We start from the raw sequence: 20,743 nt of genomic DNA, 5'->3' as shown, positions 1-20,743 counted from the left end.
ATATGCATATGGAATGCCTACATATTTTATACAACACTAAGAACTCTTGTACAATATAAAGTAAACATATAAATAAATAACTAGTGAAAACTCTCACTGGAAAGTCATTTACTTTGTTCATGCTATCATATTTTGTCACAATGACACGACAGAAAAGTTTGAAACACGTAGAAAAATTGTACTCGGGGTTTAATACATGTACTTGAATCGTTTTTAGTCATTCCACAGATTTAACGAAGAAAAGTTTCAAATAAAACATAAATTATGCAAAAGAAAATCATAATTTTGTCATATTTTCTTCAAAACTAGTTCATTTTGTCTGAAGAAAGTCATGCTTTGGGAACAAATAATCTCTCATTAAGGCACTAGTAGCTTTTGAATTTTTTGTCCGGGTTTTGTTGATTTTTGGGGGTAGGGGAGATAAACATGATATTTCTCTTACTTGCCAGGGACCTACTATCTTGATATTTTTGTAATGTTTCACAAGGATATCAAAGATGTTTTTAAAACACTTTCACTGTCTGCACTCGGGGTTTTAGATACATCTGTTGATATTTTTCTGAATTACTGAAATCAAAATGACGAAAAAAGTATCCCTGTCTGCCACCTTTTTCATGTATATTGTTAATTCTGCCAAATAAATTCACAAATCGGGCGTATTATACTCAAAGCTAGTTCATTCAGGTTGATTATAGTCCATCCTTGGTAAAAAAATATGTTCTCACTTAGGTGTTAGCGGCCATTGAATATTTTCCCCGGTTTTTGTGATTTTTGGGGGTAGGGGAGATAAACATGACATTTCTCTTACTTGCCAGGGACCTACTATCTTGATATTTTTGTAATGTTTCACAAGGATATCAAAGATGTTTATAAAACACTTTCACTGTCTGCACTTGGGGTTTTAGATACATCTGTTGATATTTTTCTGAATTACTGAAATCAAAATGACAAAAAAAGTATCCCTGTCTGCCACCCATTTTCATGTATTATGTAAATTATGCAAAATAAATTCACAAGTCGGGCATACAATATCAAAAAACAGTTCATTTTGGTAGAGTGTGTTTATGGTAAGGCAGAATTAAGATACTAGCGGCATTTGAAATCTCTTGGTAAAATTTTCAATCGAAATCTGTAAAAGGTGGCGCTGTAATCGCACCAAAAATAAAAATTAAAAATAATAGGCCATTCCATGTGTATTTTGACATCTTTTATCAAAATAAAATGTTTTACAAAGAATTCCTTCGTGGGCCATCCTGCAACAGGTCCTTTGAAATAAATATCTAACTTGTAATATATTATCAGAGACATATATACATATGTCTGATATTATAGGATAAAATTAATTATGACCGGCATAGTGAAACGACGGGAAGTAGCTGATAGATCTCAGAATTATTTGAGTGAGGAACCCTAAATTAGAGGCGGATGTACGAGTTTCAGTATATTGATTAAAATAATATCATTTCATAGTAACACAAGACTAAAATGTAATAAGAATTATTATTAGTATGTATTAGAAATATTTTAAGTAGTCAGATATTTTTCGTAAGAAATTAATTTGAACTTGAAACCATACAATTGTTTAAAAGATCATCCGCTTAAATTCTGTTCAAGAAATTAAAAAAAAAAAAAAAAAGCTGGTCTAAATTTTCATCAAAAATTACAGTGTTTTTTTTTCATTTCATGCCCAAAGAAATGATTCTGAAAAGTAAGAAAAACTAATGTCATAGTTTTCATTTTTTTTTTTTAATATTACCAGGTAATTCATTGTACCATACTGTAGTGTACATAATCATAATTCTTTATTTTTCTTCACAAATATAATTCAAATAAGATTCTAACTATTTATTCACAATTTAACAATATATCAGCAAGTAAATCAAATAAAAAAACCCAACTCAAATCTTAAATTTTACAATGTAGCATTAGTATTGTTTCAATAAGTATATGACAAGTGTGTTTTGAAAATTGTTACTGTTAGTGGTAGATATTAATCTTTCTACATGATTTTTTTTTTTCAATAAGCACTATCAAAGTAAGGAGGCACTGAGCTACATAATTTAATTGTGTAAAAACATATTTTGCATACTACAAAATTTTGCCAATATAATTACAATCATTTTTAAGAAGCAAAGATAGAAGCATATTTTCTGGAATGATATAAGAATATTTTCAACTCGGTTACACTCTCATAATATTGTATTCTGATTTGTGTGATAATTTATTTTGCATAAATACGTGCATAATATAAATCTCAGGCTCACGGGCCTACACATGTTGTAAAATGGTCAACTGAAAACCCAGAACTGATATAAATGAGGCAATGTCTTGTGAAAAACGTCCAGCATCAAAAAGTAATGTTTTGTTGGAGAGTTCATGATTATAATGACCAATGGGCTTAAAACATAAGTAAGTAACATGTGGTAGTATTCCTCCAATTATTGATCACTACCAATGCTTACAGATTTGTCTCCCATTTTACCTAGCTGCTCAGGATTTTTCACCCTATATTATATGAAGGACGTGATTTCACTGTGACCTTCTATGGTATTTCTCTGTGACCCATAGGGTGGGATATTTCTGTGACCCCCTAGGGTGGGATTTTTCTGTGACCCCTAGGGTGCTATTTCTCTGTGACCCCCTAGGTTGGGATTTCTATGTGACCCCCTAGGGTGGGATTTCTCTGTGACCCCCTAGGGTGCTATTTATCTGTGACCCCCTAGGTTGGGATTTCTATGTGACCCCCTAGGGTGCGATTTCTCTGTGACCCCCTAGGGTGCTATTTCTCTGTGACCCCCTAAGATGGGATTTATTTATCATTCCCAGAGAGTATTACATATAGCACGTGCTGGCAACAATACAATGAAATCACAGCAACATTCATCATCTAAATGGCAATGAAAAAAGTGTAAACCATGATGGTATGATTCTTAAGCCGACACATACACCATGATAACTATCAAAAAAGACCAACTTGATTTAGTCTACAATTGCATCAAATTATATAAATCGATAATCATTATCAATAGATTATTTCTGTATAAGTGTAGTATATCACAGTTTTGGTCAACATTAATCACAGCTTGTTTTCCTGAGGCTTCTGTCGTTGTCTGTTTATATACTGGATTCCGTTTTGTTTAGATACAGCCATAACATCACCGTTGTTACTATCAGCCTCAACTAACTGAAGAAAGCCATTCACAACATCAGCTACCCTGGAAATAAAGTGTATCATACGTCAAACTTCTATATAAATATGTGGTTATAGTCAGAATTAGTTGCCCAAAAAAAGAGTCGTAAAAAGAAAATCTGTATATGGACGTTCCTGAATTTTATTTGAATTTTTACCAGTCTACAGTTCAGTAAATGTAAACAACTCCAGGGTAAAAAGAATTCAGTTAATATTACGTTTGCGACAAACAGATTATTTTTTATAACTTTCAAGACCTTAAAGGGGCATTCCTTCGTTGCACATCAGAAACATGCATTATTTCTATTGGTGAAATCTATGTCCGAACGATGATTATATGAGTGTTTGTGTCTACATGTAATGAAATTAACGCCGAAATATACAGGAAAAAAGGCGTATCGTATACAAATACCGTATGTCGTTGCGGTAATGAGTGATACTTCGGGTCGAATTAAGAATTTTCAGGACTTAATACTCGCAGAAGTTTAGTTATCTTGAGAGTAAAACTGCCTTATTAGAAAGATTATAACTTTTACTACTTGAGAAAAATAACATTTTTCAATAAGTTTTATATTGACGACCTAAACTTTATTCAAACGAAGGAATGCCCTTTAAGTGAAATGTAAAATCTTGCAAATGCAATGTTTATTAAACAGTCAAATCTTATGTATGTGACCTTCTAAAAGAGACAATAAAAACAGGTGGTCTCTTAACCAATATTCAGGTAACTGATATATTAAGTAACATTGGGAGGAAATACGGTCAACCGAGAGATAATCGTTTAATTCATGTGGTACCTAAGGCAGATTTGACTCTATTTACACTCACGTTTGTATTCCAATCTTTCCAGCAAGTGTGATAATCTCCCTAAGGCTATCCTTATTCTCAGTTTGAGCCATATAAGTCTCATTTAACATGTTAGTGTCCGTGAATGCTGGACAAAGTACTGCGTAACTTACACCTGTATCAAACACTCTTGGGTCCGCCTGCAAAAAAATAAAAGCAAAATGAACGGGGATCACATATATATACCCCCAAACCCCCTATAGGTTACACATTATATATTTCCCCAAACCCGATCTACAAAGTAGAAAAGAACGATATTTGACCGTCTGATTATCACCAGAATCTAACCAAATGTAGAACTCGATGATGAGATGTTTTTTGGTCTGATGATGAACAAACAACGCCATGACCAGGGGTTCATGAGATTTTGTACACGAGCCTTGGATACACGCGCACAAAGAATGAGATATACAAATGTACAAGTATTTAAACACACACGTATGTGCACCCACACATGCATGCACAGACAAAGTAATCCCGATCCCTTTACTTAATTACTATATCTTAACCCCTTTACATGATTACTTAAACCTATCCCCTTTACTTAATTGCTTAACCTGATCCCTTATTTAATTGCTATATCCCGATCCCTTTACTTAAATTCTATATTCCAACCCCTGTACTTAATTACTTTAACCCGATACATAATTGCTAAACCCGATCCCTTTACTTATTTACTTAAATCCGACCCCTTTACTTATTTTCTTTAACCCGACCCCTTTACTTAATTAACATATCTCAATCCCTTTATTTAATTACTTAAAACCGACCCCTTTACTGAATTACTTTAACGCGACCAATTTACTTAATTACTATATCACGACCCCTTTACTTAATTACTATATCACCACCCCTTTACTTAATCACTACATCACCACTCCTTTACTTAATTACTATAACACGACCTCTTTACGTAATTTCTATATCCCGACCCCTTGAATTAATTACTATATTCTGATCCCCTTGAATTAATTACTTAATTTCTCGACCACTTTAATACTATTCTATCCCCTGTAATAAATGGGAGGGGAAATGTTTGTAAATACGTACATGAAAAAACCCATTACCACCTAGTTTGTGGACAGATTTGACTCTATTTACACTCACGTTTGTATTCCAATGTTTCCAACAAGTGTTTTGATGACGTACTAGGTTAGCACAAAATTTGACGATAAAAACGATAACAATCACAGTCGTAGTGTCGTTGAAAGCTCGGTTTAGCTTATTGATGGCACGTTATCGTCATTTCTTTACGGAATGATTGTTGCATCTCCATGATGGATATCCAACAATTTCAGCAATACTATGAGATTAAACACTTAGATTTGATAGCAGTTGTTCAAATCACAATTATTCTATTGTGCTAATTATCGTCTCCTTATTGTCCATGGCAATGGCAATAACAACTAATTGTAAATTGATTAACAACTGAGAAATCTCCCCTATAGGATGAATTATCTCCCTTGTAGGGTGGATTATCTCCCCTATAGGGAGTACGATAAACAGGCATTGCCTCCTATATTTTGTATAACTACGTATAGTAGTCACCAGTGTTTGCATTCTGAATCCATTACAGCCTGAAAATCAAACTAAATTCATATCATAGTATAGCTAATTGGTTTGCGACAATAATGAAATGCTTAAATTAAACAAATAGGAGAAAACTTCAAAGAAAAAAAATCCAATAACTTGACATTAATAACTTACTGCCATACTTCTGGTGAAACCCACAACACCATATTTGGATCCAGTGTAGACTGGTATATAGAAAACTGGTGTAAGGCCTAAACGACAAAACGAGGACTTTTATAAAATAAGTCTATGGATAAAACACATCCACAAACTAAATCTGGACATTTTTATTTGTGGTACAGGATCAAAAACTTCTCTCTCTCTTTTGAGAGAATATGTATCAAAATCGCACCGATAAAGAATGTATTCAAGCCTATTACACGTAAACAAAGCCTGTCAATCAAGCATTTTGTGTTTTATTCTATTGCGATATATAAAACATTTAGAGGAAAACATCCTCCATTTATAATTCTATGAATTAATAAATAATATTTTGACCTGCAGCCGATGCTATGTTTACCACGAGTCCTCCGCGCCCACTAGCGGTCTTGTCCATATAAGTCGTTGCCAGCATTGTCCCTTCTATCACACCAACCTGAATTAAAGACAAAACTGTAGTCCCCTTCAATATTCTTCTAATGCATTATAATTGTTAAATATTAGTATTTATTACATTAATGAAAGCATATATAACGTACAATTTTATATTTTTCTAGACAATTTTGATCCCTTTATCTCAGTCTTGATATTGCCGTCACAGAAAGGTAGACAGGTGTGAATAAAAGAGATTTGTTAATGAATTTTGAAATATTCGGTGATAAACCCAGCAAACAAACGGACATATGTTGAAACAATATTTTGTTTCCCAGTTTGAAGCAGGCCGGATGCAATTAAAACATTGACATTTAAGATTGACAACCTGTATCAGCCTTACAGGATGTCTTACCAGATAACCCTGGCCTGTCGTCCCTATTACTACAGTGTACACTACTAAACCCTATAAATCCTACCAAATTGATGTGAACTGTCTTTCTCCATTTCTCAGGCTCCTCTCCATTGACTCCAGCGTTGTTCACGAGAATGTCAACTCCACCGAACTTTTCTATCACTTTCTTCATCACACCTTTGAAACATAATTCAATTAAACACAGTGGATTTTCATATACATAAAATCATACGTACATTGTGAATAATATTGTATTTGATATCACAATGTAGAATGTTAATTATCTAGTGTGCCACCCCCTCTTGCCAGCCTACCTATCTCTACGTTAATTCAAATTTTCATTCCTCAGTGCCATGTCATTATTTTAGTCAAAGACTTAAGGTAGACATCAAACAGAAAATTTGTGAATAGGATGATATTCTCAACCACACAGTTTTGCATGCCACCAAACCACACATTCGCACAACCACGAATTCCAACCACCCAGACATTCTGTAGAGCCACCCGCCACACAGTCTAGAGCTCAACCTACCCGCCACACAGTCTAGAGCTCAACCCACCAGCCATTTAGTCCAGAGCTCAACCTACCACCACACAGCCTAGAGCTCAACCTACCAGCCACAAAGTCTAGAGCTCAACCTACCAGCCACAAAGTCTAGAGTTCGACCTACCAGTCTCATAATCTAGAGCTCAACCTACCAACCACACAGTCGAGAGCTCAACTACCAGTCACACAGTCTAGAGCTCAACCTACTAGCCACACAGTCTAGAGCTCAACCTAAAGTGCGGTCGCTTTCACATTACACCAAGAAAAGTTGTCAACTGCTTTAACCTGATCTCTTAAATATTAGAAAAGGTCATTTGTTAATAAATAATTACTATTGCATAATATTATCTTTTTACCTTCAAATTGATCATGGTCGGTAACATCACATCTCAGAAACATACTGCAGTCCTTCCCGAACTGTTTGTTCCAGATGTCGAGAGTAGCATTTCCAGTAGCTTGCTTGATATCACAGATACAAACCTTTCAGTGAAAGAGAGAAAAATATTCCAATAACAAAGTCAGTTGACTGTCTGACTGGATTTAACAGGAATATACCCCACAGAGTATAAGAAGAATGGAATCAAAGTACTAGATGTGCTGTAAGCTGAGGCGAGTAAAACATAATCTATTTGTTGTCAAGCATATTTTATACAGTTTATTTTGATAAATTTGATATAATTTTAATGAATTGAATATAATCTCTCTGGTGGAACTTGAGAAGAAGTTTATTAAAATTAGTGTTGTTCAGGAAGACCATGATTTGCTTGTTTGTTTTGATTTATTTAGGGCCATAGGGATTCGTTAACTAAGTTATTGGAATACAAATGGGTGGCGAAGAAAATATCCAATCAAAATGTTCATTTTTAAGAGTATTTACATCGTATATTGAGATAATTAAAACAAAAAAGGGGATACCGACTGTGTGATATATAAAACGCCAAAGAAAGAGAGATAGGTAAAAGGACATAAAATTCTATAGAATAGATTAAACTGAAAAAAAACCACAAAAGTAGTTATCACGAATAAGCTTAAAATAGGAAATTCTATTACAAAATGCTCCACTGTGAATTGAGTATCACATGCATGGCATGTTGGTGGATCTTCTCATTTTAAAAGAACCGGATGAGTAGGATATGTGTGCCCGGTACGGAGCTGGGAGAGGACAACTTTTTCTCTACGACTTTTCCGACTGGGAATGGATGTTTTAAGTTTTAAAAGTTTGTTGCTCATCTTGAGAGACCATAGTTGCTATTTACTTTTGAATAACAGCACACATAACATGTTGGAAATTCGTATATTGTAGTTTGATATTCATTTGTTGTATATTTTAAGAACTTTTTGCCTTCTGGTCAACAAGTTCGTTGTCTTAAATTCCGACTTTGCACCGAATTCAAAGCAATTACAGTAAAAGAGGAAATGTTCGCGGCTGGATAGTTTTCGCTAATTTCGCGGTCATGAAATCTTCGCGAAAATATGTTATGGTCCGTTTAATGTATTGAAATTTCAACGCGCAAAAATATCCAATTTTACAGTATACGAGATATTCGAAAGGCACGGTTTATGTTCTCGTAATTGTAACTTTGAAGGACAGACAGAGTCAGAACAAATGATTGCCCTTTTAATGCAATATTCATCGTTATGCCGAGGGCCAAACTGTATATAGAATTCCAGAGAGGAGGATTTGTGTTCTTCCAGCATTACACTGGATTTACATCTCTCATGTAACGTAAAGTTAAAATCAGGAGTTTGTATGTTCCATGGGGGAACATCAGATATGTATGGTGGCTCGTTAGGGCCAAGTATCAAATCTCGCATTCTCGCACTCGCGACCTTAGGTCGAAAACACGAAAATGCCAAAATGCAACGGCGAGGGAGCGAAATTCGAGAATGCGAAAGAGCGAAAACGCTAGAATGCGAAAACTGGACGGTGAGAATGCGAAAACGCGACGGCGAAAACGCGAGATTAATCTCACACTCTCGCCGTCGCAATTTTGCTCCCTCGGCGTCGCGTTTTCGCATTCTCGTATTTTTGACCTTAGGTCGAAAACACCCCAAGGGCTAGACGTATCCCCTGGTTACGGATCTGCGTGCTGATCCGTGTACCATAGAACCGTAATCAAGTTTTGTTCGAAAATGTGCAAATGCGTTTCACGGTCTGTTCCCTTGGAAAGAAATTGAAGTTGTTAACTCATTTAACTATCTAGGTGTCACATTATTTTTAATGGAAAGTTTAATAAAACTCAGTGTGTTATTAGTCAGCAAGGGCGAAAATGTGTGTACCGATTTATGAATATATGTAATGATAATTTTATGCATGTTGAGACTAAATTACATGAATTTGACACTTACATAGCAAGTGGATAATATAAAGTATTACCATGAATACGTCTGTATTACCATGGATATGTTTGTATTACCATGAATATGTATGTATTACCATGAATATGTCTGTATTAACATGAATATGTTTGTATTACCATGAATATCTCTGTGTTACCATGAATATGTCTGTATTACCATGGATATGTGTGTATTGCCATGGATATGTCTGTATTACCACGGATATGTTTGTATTACAATAGCATGTCTGCATTACCATGAATATGTCTGTATTACCATGAACATGTCTGTATCACCATGAATATGTCTGTATCAACATGGATATGTGTGTATTACAATAGTATGTCTGTATCACCATGCATATGTCTGTATCACCATGGATATGTGAGTATTACAATAGTATGTCTGTATTACCATGAATATGTCTGTGTTACCATGGATATGTGTGTATTATAATAGTATGTCTGTATTACCATGAATATGTCCGTATCACCATGAATATGTCTGTATCACTATGGATATGTGTGTATTACAATAGTATGTCTGTATTACCATGAATATGTCTGTGTTACCATGGATATGTGTGTATTACAATAGCATGTCTGTATTACCATGAATATGTCTGTATTATCCTGAATATGTCTGTATCACCATGAATATGTCTGTATCACCATGGATATGTGTGTATTACAATAGTATGTCTGTATTACCATGAATATGTCTGTGTTACCATGGATATGTGTGTATTATAATAGTATGTCTGTATTACCATGAATATGTTTGTATTACCATGAATATGTCTGTATCATCATGGATATGTGTGTATTACAATAGTATGTCTGTATTACCATGAATATGTCTGTGTTACCATGGATATGTGTGTATTATAATAGTATGCCTCCCCAACCTCCCCAACCTCCCCAATGGGTACGAAAAAAGACTCGGTGTAATGTTCAATGCATTTGAACATGTGTCCTTTAGATAATTTATGTGTGATATGAAATATATTTTTATGTGAACTTTTAATGAATTCCGTTTAAAAGAGAAGTCATAAAAAATCAGTAACAAGTTGCCAAAATGCATTGATTATATACAGACCCGTGTACGTTCGCAGTTCCGATTTAAGCGTAGCGTTTTCGTAGCATTACCGTACCATTTCCGTAGCATTACCGTAGCATAACCGTACCATTTCCGTACCATTTCCGTAGCATTACCGTACCATTTCCGTACCATTTCCGTACCGTTTGCGTCCACTCACCGTAGCATTACCGTAGCATTTGCGTTTACCTATTTTCACTCACAGACCGTCTCATAACCGTTCGGTAGAAAATTTTACGGAATGTATTTTTTATCGAAACGAAATTTAGTTAAATATACTTACCGAACGTCAAAAAGAAATGTAGCGACAGCAAATAATTTTATACATGTAAGGAGGTGAGAATTACATAGATACGGCTATAAATCTGTCTGTATCTTTGTATAGAAAAAATAACACTCTCACAAAAAACAAGTCAAGTCACATGGTCCATCGATCTTAGTGTAATAAAAAATGGCGGATCCTAGTAGTAGTCGACGCATTACGATGAAAACCAAGATGAAGATCGTGTTAAATAAACAATATTACCTTTACTGTGCTATAGTCTAACCTTTAAAACAGTTTCATATAATATGCACTGGTCAGGCTACATGTATTGTATAGGGTACAAATGCTCCAGACAGTATCACACAGGTAAACTAGGGTAGTTAGACTTAATTGTCAGCAATGATACAAACACCACAGCATGTTGTATACAGGTAAACTAAAGGTAAGGTATTTTGTGGACCAAGTGATAAAGGTGTGAAAGGTAGAACAATAAGAGATACTTATAGCCTACAGGTAAGGCTATAGACTGATTCATAAAACGTACAACTTTAATGAGAATGTCATCGTGATCTTTGGAGTTATTCATTATTTATTTCAATTTTAAAACCCAAAGGTCTAATCACAGAATTGATAACAAATTGATAAAATCAGAGACGTATATATTACATGTGTGATATATATATATATGTCTCTGATAAAGTATAACAAGAGTAAATTAATTACATAGTAAGAGCAAATACGGTATATAAAGTGCATACACATGTGAAATAGAACTGAGGTCCAAAATAGAAATCATCCAGACAATCAAGTAAGTCTTGTTATGAACAGTAAACAAGAGACCTAGTTCTGAAAACAAATCTTCGTTCGACATAAATCTCTCAAGTGAAACTTAAAAAAACTGTCGGGAACATGACGAAGGTAGTTAAAATTAATTATTTTTACGTAACACCTGCTTGACCTAATTAACCTTATGAAACTTTAAACCCAACAACATTTGAGCGCGTCATTTCCCCACGGCTCCACACTAGCTCCACACTGGCTCCACACGGCCCCACACGGCTCCACACGGCTCCACACAGCTCCACACAGCTCCACACGGCTCCACACTAGCTCCACACTAGCTCCACACGGCTCCACACTAGCTCAACACTGGCTCAACACGGCCCCACACAGCTCCACACTGGCTCCACACTGGCTCCACACGGCTCCACACAGCTCCACACAGCTCCGGACGGCTCCACACTAGCTCCACACTAGCTCCACACGGCTCCACACGGCTCCACACGGCTCCACACTAGCTCAACACTGGCTCCACCCGGCTCCACACTTCATCATTACCCTACATAAATGGTCGTTTAAAGTTACGTGTTCATTGTGAATTTTGCGTCGGATGTAGAAACATGTCTCAGCATTGTACTTTGTGTGATATACAATTCGATAAAACATTCAACTATAAACGGCACATGGAATCGAAACATAGTCCCGACAAGACATGTATGTGCTTGCTTTGCCCCATGTCGTTTTCGAGAGTAGACTCATTAACTCGTCACATGAAGTCAGTACATCCAGAGAAACAAATCACAAATACTGCCGTATCCTCGTGGTGGGAGACAGAGAGTTTACTCCCCTTTACCTCTCCTACAATATCCTCATCAGCGGTGCCACACAAAGTGGTAAGACGTATTTCACCAAACGGCTGATAGACAATGCAAAGGGTATGTTTACAACTTCACGAGACAAGATCGTTTATGCTTACATGGAATATCAACCCATATTCGACGATATGAAAAACAATGGAGTCATCTTGCATCAAGGTTTACCATGCAGACAAAAATCAGATCGAAGATTACTCTGATGGAGTGCGACACATGATAATCGTGTTGAACGACTTGATGTTCAAAATTACCCAGTCCGAAGAATGCGTTCAGTTATTCACTGTGAAATCACATCATCGAAACATTACGTGTGTTTATCTGACACAAAACCTCTATCCTCCAGGGAAATATGCACGATCTATATCTTTGAATTGCATGAACATCGTGTTATTACGTAACTATCGAGATGCGAGACAGGTGCTGACCTTTGGTTCTCAGATACTTCCTGGTCAGTCCTCTTATTTCAAAGACGTATACGAGAAAGCGACCAGTAAACCTTACGGTTATCTTTTGATTGACCTCTGCCCTCATACGGATAAAAAAATATCAGCTACGTACCAACATCTTTCCCAACGAAGACTGTACTGTGTATGTACCAAAGGTATAAAAGACCTTCGATAATTAGTGGAGGTCAGTCTTGTCAAGATGAGTGGACGTGTAGCACAGCATTCGGGTTTCCTGAACTTTTTGTATATCGCTAACCCTAAGCAAAGAAAGGGGATCGTACAATACATTACCGACTCACAACTTGATGTATTGGCCTTGATAGCTAAAAATATTTTGCAAAGCAATATCCCAGTCAGTGATGCTTATATAAAGAAGTTGAAGCGATACAAATTAGTCATTAGGTCTCTTGCTAGTCGTCAAGTCAGTCGGACTAGAAAGAAAGTAGCTTTACTGAGACATATGCTTTACTACCACTCCTCATAAAACCTGACTTGCCTTTAATCAATAACGATGGCTAAAGAATTGATACTGATTCCCAAGTTCAGGTACGAATCTCTCATCAAGAGCCCTAGAGACGAACCTGGGGAGAAGAACGCTGTATACGAAACCGATGATAACAGTCAAAACACTGATACAGATGGAATGGAGTCTACCTTGGAATACATTGTCCCTAAAAACCGATTACGTAAAACCTTGGGGCTTTTGAATTTCCTAAAGAAACACCGAGGAAAAGAGTTAAACTGGAACATGAATGGTGAACTGATTGTACGTGGAGATGTCATTACTGGATCTAACATTGTCGACCTGATCAAAGATGCAGTGTCCAGTCATTCGTCAAAGGAACTCATTGGACAGAAACAGTTTTACCAAGTGTTGAAAGACATACATACACCCATTGGATTTATTGTAAAAAAATCACAGATTGGATCCGGAAATATGGTCGTGTCAGGGAAACTGAAAAACGGACCACCCGGTTTAAAAGAGAAATTTAAATGGATTCCTTATTGATTTAAATAAATTTTGTCGATTTAATCCTTGCATTCTTTGTCGTTTGTTGAACACTATCTTTGCACACTATATTAAAAACAGCGAAAACCAATTTCAAGCTCACACATTATTATTAATGAAACTAAAATCCGTAGGGTACAGTATCCATATCTGGTAATAGGACCGGCTTTGTATAGACTTTCTTATACTTCTTTCTCTCTCCTCTATTGAATAATTTTCTTTTACGTTTTCCACGGTATATTTTTGAATGGATTGACGAGGGTAACAAAGTCTATTTTGTCGGGTGTCGTGGGGCAATTATTATCCCAATTTGGACCCCTTTCATGTTTTGACTGAGATGTAAATTAGCTTGAGGTAACTGAGCAGTTTCATGAATGTATAGAATTTACTATGCCGACAGATGGTGATAGCGTTACGCCTCATTAACTTTGCGATAGAGATGGGCGTACATGAGACCTATTGTTAGGACAACGCATATTCAATTACTTCATCACCGATGACGTAAGCACATGTTACACCTAGCAATATACATAGGTAATTTGATTTTCTTTAACAAACTCTCTAAACATTAATTAAAGTATTGTTATTTTTCTTCACTTACTACAAAACCGGATCGTCAAGTTAATACTGTTGTGTCGAAAAATCATTGAACACATTGAATTTGTAGATATAAACAGTTTAGTTATCAATTTTTTAGAAGAATTGAAATATGCGTATTATAATACTTGAATAGATGTTGTTAATAGGTTGTAAAATAAATATAGCATGCCGACTAATGTTTTAATGTGGTAAGTGATACCTTTTTAGCTGTGGTGGTGTGCCGCAAGACTCCTTTGTGTGACCTAGCCGCGGCAACCAATTATGTAAATCAAGTCCCTGACACGCGTACGGTAACGCATATTAAAAGTAACGTTTTAGATAGATGAACGAAAAAGTAATATATTCTATAAATTGGATTATTATCAATTCATGATGTAAAATAATTTATTAGGAATGTTTACAAATATCTTCCCTGAGTTGATAAAGGGATCGTATGATAAAATAAATAATATTCTCATTCTCTTTATTCACCTTTCAAACCGACAACTTAATTAACATATTTTAACAGTTTATCTTGTACGCGAACATTTCAATCATGTCCGAGTGGTGTTACATGTGTTCAGGTGAGAGGGGAAATGACGCGCTCAAATGTAGTTGGGGTTTAAAGTTTCATAAGGTTAATTAGGTCATGCAGGTGTTACGTGAGGGGGTCAATGACGTCATGGGGTCTGGGTTTAAAGTTTCACAAGGTTAAGTAGGTCACGCAGGTGTGTCACGTGAGGGGTCAATGACGCGCTCAAATGTAGGTCAAGTTGGGGTTAAAAAGACACATATACTACTAGTATTACGAAATATTTAGGTATAGTTCAGAACTGTTGAAAATGTAACGTTAGGCCGTCGTCTTAGCTTAAAAAGCTGTTTTAACTGGGTTATGTGCAGACATATATTGAAATATACATGCAGAGCCTTGCAACTCCTTGAAAATGTATGTACGTCCATTGTTTAAGTCTCATAAATCAACAAACCCCTGACCTTTGCACCTTTCCTGAGTAGGCCCTCTGCAAATCCTCGTCCTATTCCTTGGGCACCACCCGTCACGATTGCAACTTTCCCTTGTAGTTTCATGTCCACTGGGCTTTGAAGATATCTTGACTAGCCTCACTCTAGATCTGTTCTCCCTGCAGACAGGCAACGAGAAACAACGCAAGGGAGGTAATTCCTATATGCCATTGAGTTTGTTACGTAACAAATAAAACAAGAAATATCTTTTAAAAAGATAAACGGCATAGTTTTAATGCTCATGGTTTTAATGTAAAACTGCTGGTGAAATAAATCAACGAACTAATACGTTTCAGCACGGATAACAAAATTATATCAGTTTCAATCATTTTTGGTGATACTAAGACTGCATTTGAATCAGGAATATAATTTTACCAATGTGTCATTTGAAAAGATGCATTCACTAATTCAGCTTGCATTCAATCTTAACTTTGTTTCGCTACATTGACCAATCACATTCTCCATCTTGTCCAGTAACGCCTACTGTCGCGTCATATCCGGGGCCAAAAGAATATTATACGGCTATGCCGAAAAAAGTTTAATGGAAAAGAAATCAACTCTGAGAATCAAAATATGTTTCTATTCCCATTGATTTGACAGAATTCGCAATAATACATACAAGCTATTACAAATACTATTCTCATCAATCATAAACTAGTTTTACATTAAATATTTAATATGTCCAATAGAGTCGAAGTATGGTGACCCCAATACGTCAACTTGTCCGAGTAAAAAAAAACGCGAGAATTTTGAAGTTTCACACCCGATTTCGTAAACTAATATCGAGAAATCGACAACATGTTATGGCTTATTTTAAAGATTGGCCATTTCTCTTCAATCTAAGTCCTACTTCGAATAAATCCACCCAATACAACCGAAGCTACGGTACTTAAATACATCAGATTTCAAGCCTGAGGGAGTTCAGAACCTTTCTCATTTATATGTATTTTTATGTTATTATTTTATAAAACCAGTCAGGCACCTGTGGTTTAATTCATAATATGGACTTTCAAAAGCCAAAAACGAATTCTGGACGAAAAATGAGTTTGAGTGTGATGACAGTGCTGATGGTGATGAAATATAAGTTGAGAGTCGGTCTGATTTTCATATGTTTACATCTCAAAGGGATTTTCATGAATATGAAGAAAATTCTGACATGAAAGATGTGTTTCTACTCCAACACACAGCACTTCACAAATCAGTTAGTGTCACACACAGATCTATTTTAAATAACCCTGCATGTTATGGCGCGGGAAGGATGGCATAATTAAATATTTTTGTCTAGGCAAACATTGAATATTGCTTAGGCAAAATTATTTCTGCCTAGGCAAAAATAATTTTATTTCGATTATTGCCTAGGCAGAAATCGAATTTTGCCTAGACAGAAATCGAATTTTGTCTAGGCAAAAATATTTAATTATGACATCCTTCCCGCGCCATATATCTCAACTTTTTATCTTTATACTAAATATTTTATATTAAATATGGATTAATGTTGCAAATATCTTTCAAATACGACCAAGAAAAATAAAATGGTATTAAGAAACATAACAAAATATGAAAAAGATACATCTTGGTGATTCGAACTTAAAACTGTTGTGTCGCTAAGCGATGGTTCTACCATATGAGCTATACGGAGTAATGGAAATGTGAAGTTTATGTTGTCAGTTATAGTCAGTCTAGTTAATAGTAAATGCTAAATTAAAATATTTCATCAACTACGTTTTTGCAATTTTTCGACACAAGCGCATCGGAGGACCACTTTTTAAGAATAGGATTTTAGTTGTCTTTTGGTTCATGTAATAAAATAAGACAAAAATGATATGAATGTAGGAAAACCCCCTCGAAAGTTGCAAATATCCCGATGATGCAACGGTCATTTAATGAACTATCAATTGTAATGAACAAACACATTTTTCGAAAATAAGAATATTTATATGTTATAGATTTAAGGTTTGTATTCAAAAACTCAGTTTTTAACATTTATTTTTTTCTATTTTGAAAACGGCCACCATTAGGTCAAAACAGGCCAATATGCGCCATACCTCTTTAAATCATTGCCTCCACAAGGGATCAAACCCACGACCTCTGACTAGTACGCACCTGTGCCAGAGAATTTATTCCAAACACATGTAGACAAATACAATGTCATGTAGATTGTAAAAATGGTCAGGTCCCTGTGGTCTTACGCTCGATCTCTTCAGCGGAGTGGTGTATTATGGGTATTTGTCAGTCCATTAAAAAGCTGTACAGTAACCAATATTCTGATTTCGCCGCCACATCTGAGCAAAGGCGCTTGCATAGAAAATGTGATTTACACATACCACTGTCAGATAAAAAAAAACCTGAAAATCATACTTTCTATGCAAGCGCCTGTGCATCTGATGATAGCATTGCTCTGGATGACGGACGGAGCTTGCAAACTTGCTTGCATTCCTAGCCTCGTGTTGGAAATTGATGGGCCTGATTGCCGCAAGAAAAACAAGTTTTAAAACACTCAAATACGTAAAGGTTTCCATTCAAGTAAGACCGACCTTGGCCATTAAGTACTTTATGGTTAGTAGCGATTTAAAGGACTTACTTCTATTTCCACTAAAAATAACATATTTACCTGTAAAAAAAGTATCACGCAATCGTATTGTCTTGCAGTTAGTAAAACTGAAGATTTTGATTTATGTGTGCATTTGTTAATAACAGAAACATTGCAGACTTGATTTATCTATGGGTACATGGCGAGCAGGGACTGAGATCTCTATCAATGATGACAAGGTCAAAGTCAATGTGGTTTTTTGTAATAATACAGTAACACTTGACATTCCATCGGGCATTGACAAACCGTTACACACGAAGGAAAAGTTATCCAATATTCTACCAAAGATGCACTTCAGCAATTGTTTGCCGTGGTATTTTGTTAACTTCATGATGCCATACATGAGGGCGATGCAATTATGACATGCAATATGACAGACTCCTGTATCTTAATTGTATAGAGGCAAACCCCTATCATCATCATCATCATCAAATGCATCATCATCATCGTCAAATGCTGTAGCACAACATCGTGTTTGACAACTTAATAATCCCTCCGGAGGGGAGGGGCTTGAGATTCCCCTGTCTCACTCCTAAGGATTTGTCGATGAATTTATTATGTAATCAAATCTCGCTCGATAGATAAAATCAGGAGAGTGTATTGTAGGGATATCTATTGTAATTAACTTATTTTATGCAATCACAAACGGAACATCTATTATCTAAATGTCATTTGATACATAGACATAGACACGACCGTCCGAAACCACATTCAATCGGGGAATCGAACCCCAGGCAAATAGGTGCCACCCAACCGCCCAAAACGTATTTAGAATTATGTTGAGCGTTTAGAAGCAAATATAAATGTAAAATAAAACTAATGCTATCAACAAAGAGTATCCAAACAGAGGGTGAAATCCTACCACAGTAGGAACCTCCGTCAATGGAATACAACTGTTACAGCAATTACCAATGTAGATTAAAGTGTATAACTAGTACACAATAGTCTACATTCGAGCAAGCATAGGAGAAGGCCAATTGGGGTTTAGTAGACCTTTGATTACACGATCGTACTTATTCGCACCTGTGTTTGAAAACAATGAATTATATCACTTTCCAAAATCTACCACTTTATTCCAAAGAAAATCGATTTTCCCAGGTGTACAAAAAATAATGTATTTTCTAAACACGTTATGTATCACTGCAAACGTTTCATTTTCAACAAATTTGACTGAGATAAGTTTCAGACTGTTCCAAACATTTACATATTAATTTAGTTTCGATGGTTTAAATTTAAGTACCTGTATGCATTAAATTTTAATTTGTTCCCAGGTAAGTATGAAGGAGGTAACTCTTGATTTGTCTCCTCAAGTAGACTAAGTACAGTTCACCCCTCCCGTTTTGGGGAGAATGATTGCCAATGACTATAATCCCTGCCCAAGTCTGTACGTTGTATCTCTAACTCTGGCAATTATCGCCGCCGGACACTCCTACCGCCCAGGTAATCGGTGACGAACTGCCGTCACAATTTTTCATTTTATTTTATATCAACGGGAATTTTCATCATTTCAACAAGTCAAAAAAAGACAAGATAGGACAAAATCTTTCTCTTTGAAATACAACCGACGTTACAATAAAACTAACACATTTACATATATATATGTACGCAAGAGCATTAGGGCCATGAAGCAAAAAAAATAAATTCATTTTTTCATGTTACTAACTCGAAATTTCGACTTACTAACTCGAAATTTTGAGATAATAACTCGAAATTTCGACTGAATAACTCGCAATTTCGACTTACTAACTCGAAATTTCGAGTTACTATCTCGAAATTTCGACTTACTAACTCGAAATTTCGACTTACTAACTCGAAATTTCGAGTTATTATCTCGAAATTTCTGTACCAGTACCAACAAACTATTACTTAATTAGTTCATAAAACATATATAAATACATACTACAAGGAAGTTGAGTTGCGGCCATAGGTATTTCTGGCCAGGTGATTTGCTGCCATATATCGAGAGTTCGAGGCCCTGACAGGGCACATTAAAAATTGTCTTTATTCATCATTTGTGTTTCTATGTTAATCATAAGTATATTCAACACAATCTATCATATTCACTTAAAGGGGCATCCCACGAAAGCAAACTAATTTTACTTTTGGTTATTAAGACGAATTGGCTATAAATCATCCTGACCTAAACTGATAGAGAAGATGAAGTTGATTTCCCATTCTTGTGTATATATATGTATGTGGGAGGCCACTTAAAAGGGGCCAAGAACTAAGAAGGCTTATAGTAAATTGATAGTGGAGGTAATAATGACTATAAGGAGGGGCCTTTCATCTATGTTTTCAGTCTTTGACAAATCACGGAATTACAAGTACAGATGCTATCGAAGACTTTGATTAAATGATTTTAACAATTCTGCTTAAAACTTCATAAAAGTTGAAAGATGGCCACTCATGTACCTGTATATACACGTCATAATGTGGTAACCTAGACGTTGAATAAATGAATCGCCTGAAGATGGCCGTTAGGCCTGAAAACGTTAACAAAACACAACAGTTGTCATGTTGAATTTATATTTTTCAACTATATATACATATACATACAGTGCATTCCTCTTAATATCATGTCCTATTTGTCAGACAAAAACATATATACAGTAGTGTGACATTAAGAGAAACATGTTTTTT

General features: G+C 35.7%; 1 protein-coding gene across 1 annotated transcript; it reads right to left on the bottom strand.

The window, feature by feature from the left end:
• Window positions 1–1,793: 1,793 nt before the first annotated feature.
• On the bottom strand, window positions 1,794–15,620 carry LOC117334797 (15-hydroxyprostaglandin dehydrogenase [NAD(+)]-like). Its single transcript, XM_033894603.1, has 7 exons — window positions 15,487–15,620; window positions 7,458–7,581; window positions 6,619–6,731; window positions 6,107–6,203; window positions 5,744–5,820; window positions 4,019–4,176; window positions 1,794–3,215 (listed from the first exon to the last, which is right to left on the bottom strand). Exons 1-7 carry the CDS (start codon window positions 15,577–15,579, stop codon window positions 3,077–3,079), a joined length of 801 nt encoding a protein of 266 aa, XP_033750494.1. The 5' UTR covers window positions 15,580–15,620; the 3' UTR covers window positions 1,794–3,076.
• Window positions 15,621–20,743: the final 5,123 nt, after the last annotated feature.

The sequence above is a fragment of the Pecten maximus genome, chromosome 9 (assembly GCF_902652985.1).
Source record: "Pecten maximus chromosome 9, xPecMax1.1, whole genome shotgun sequence".
NCBI lineage: Eukaryota > Metazoa > Mollusca > Bivalvia > Pectinida > Pectinidae > Pecten > Pecten maximus.
Note: the sequence above shows the minus strand (reverse complement) of the source record. Positions and strands in the feature narration are given on the sequence as shown.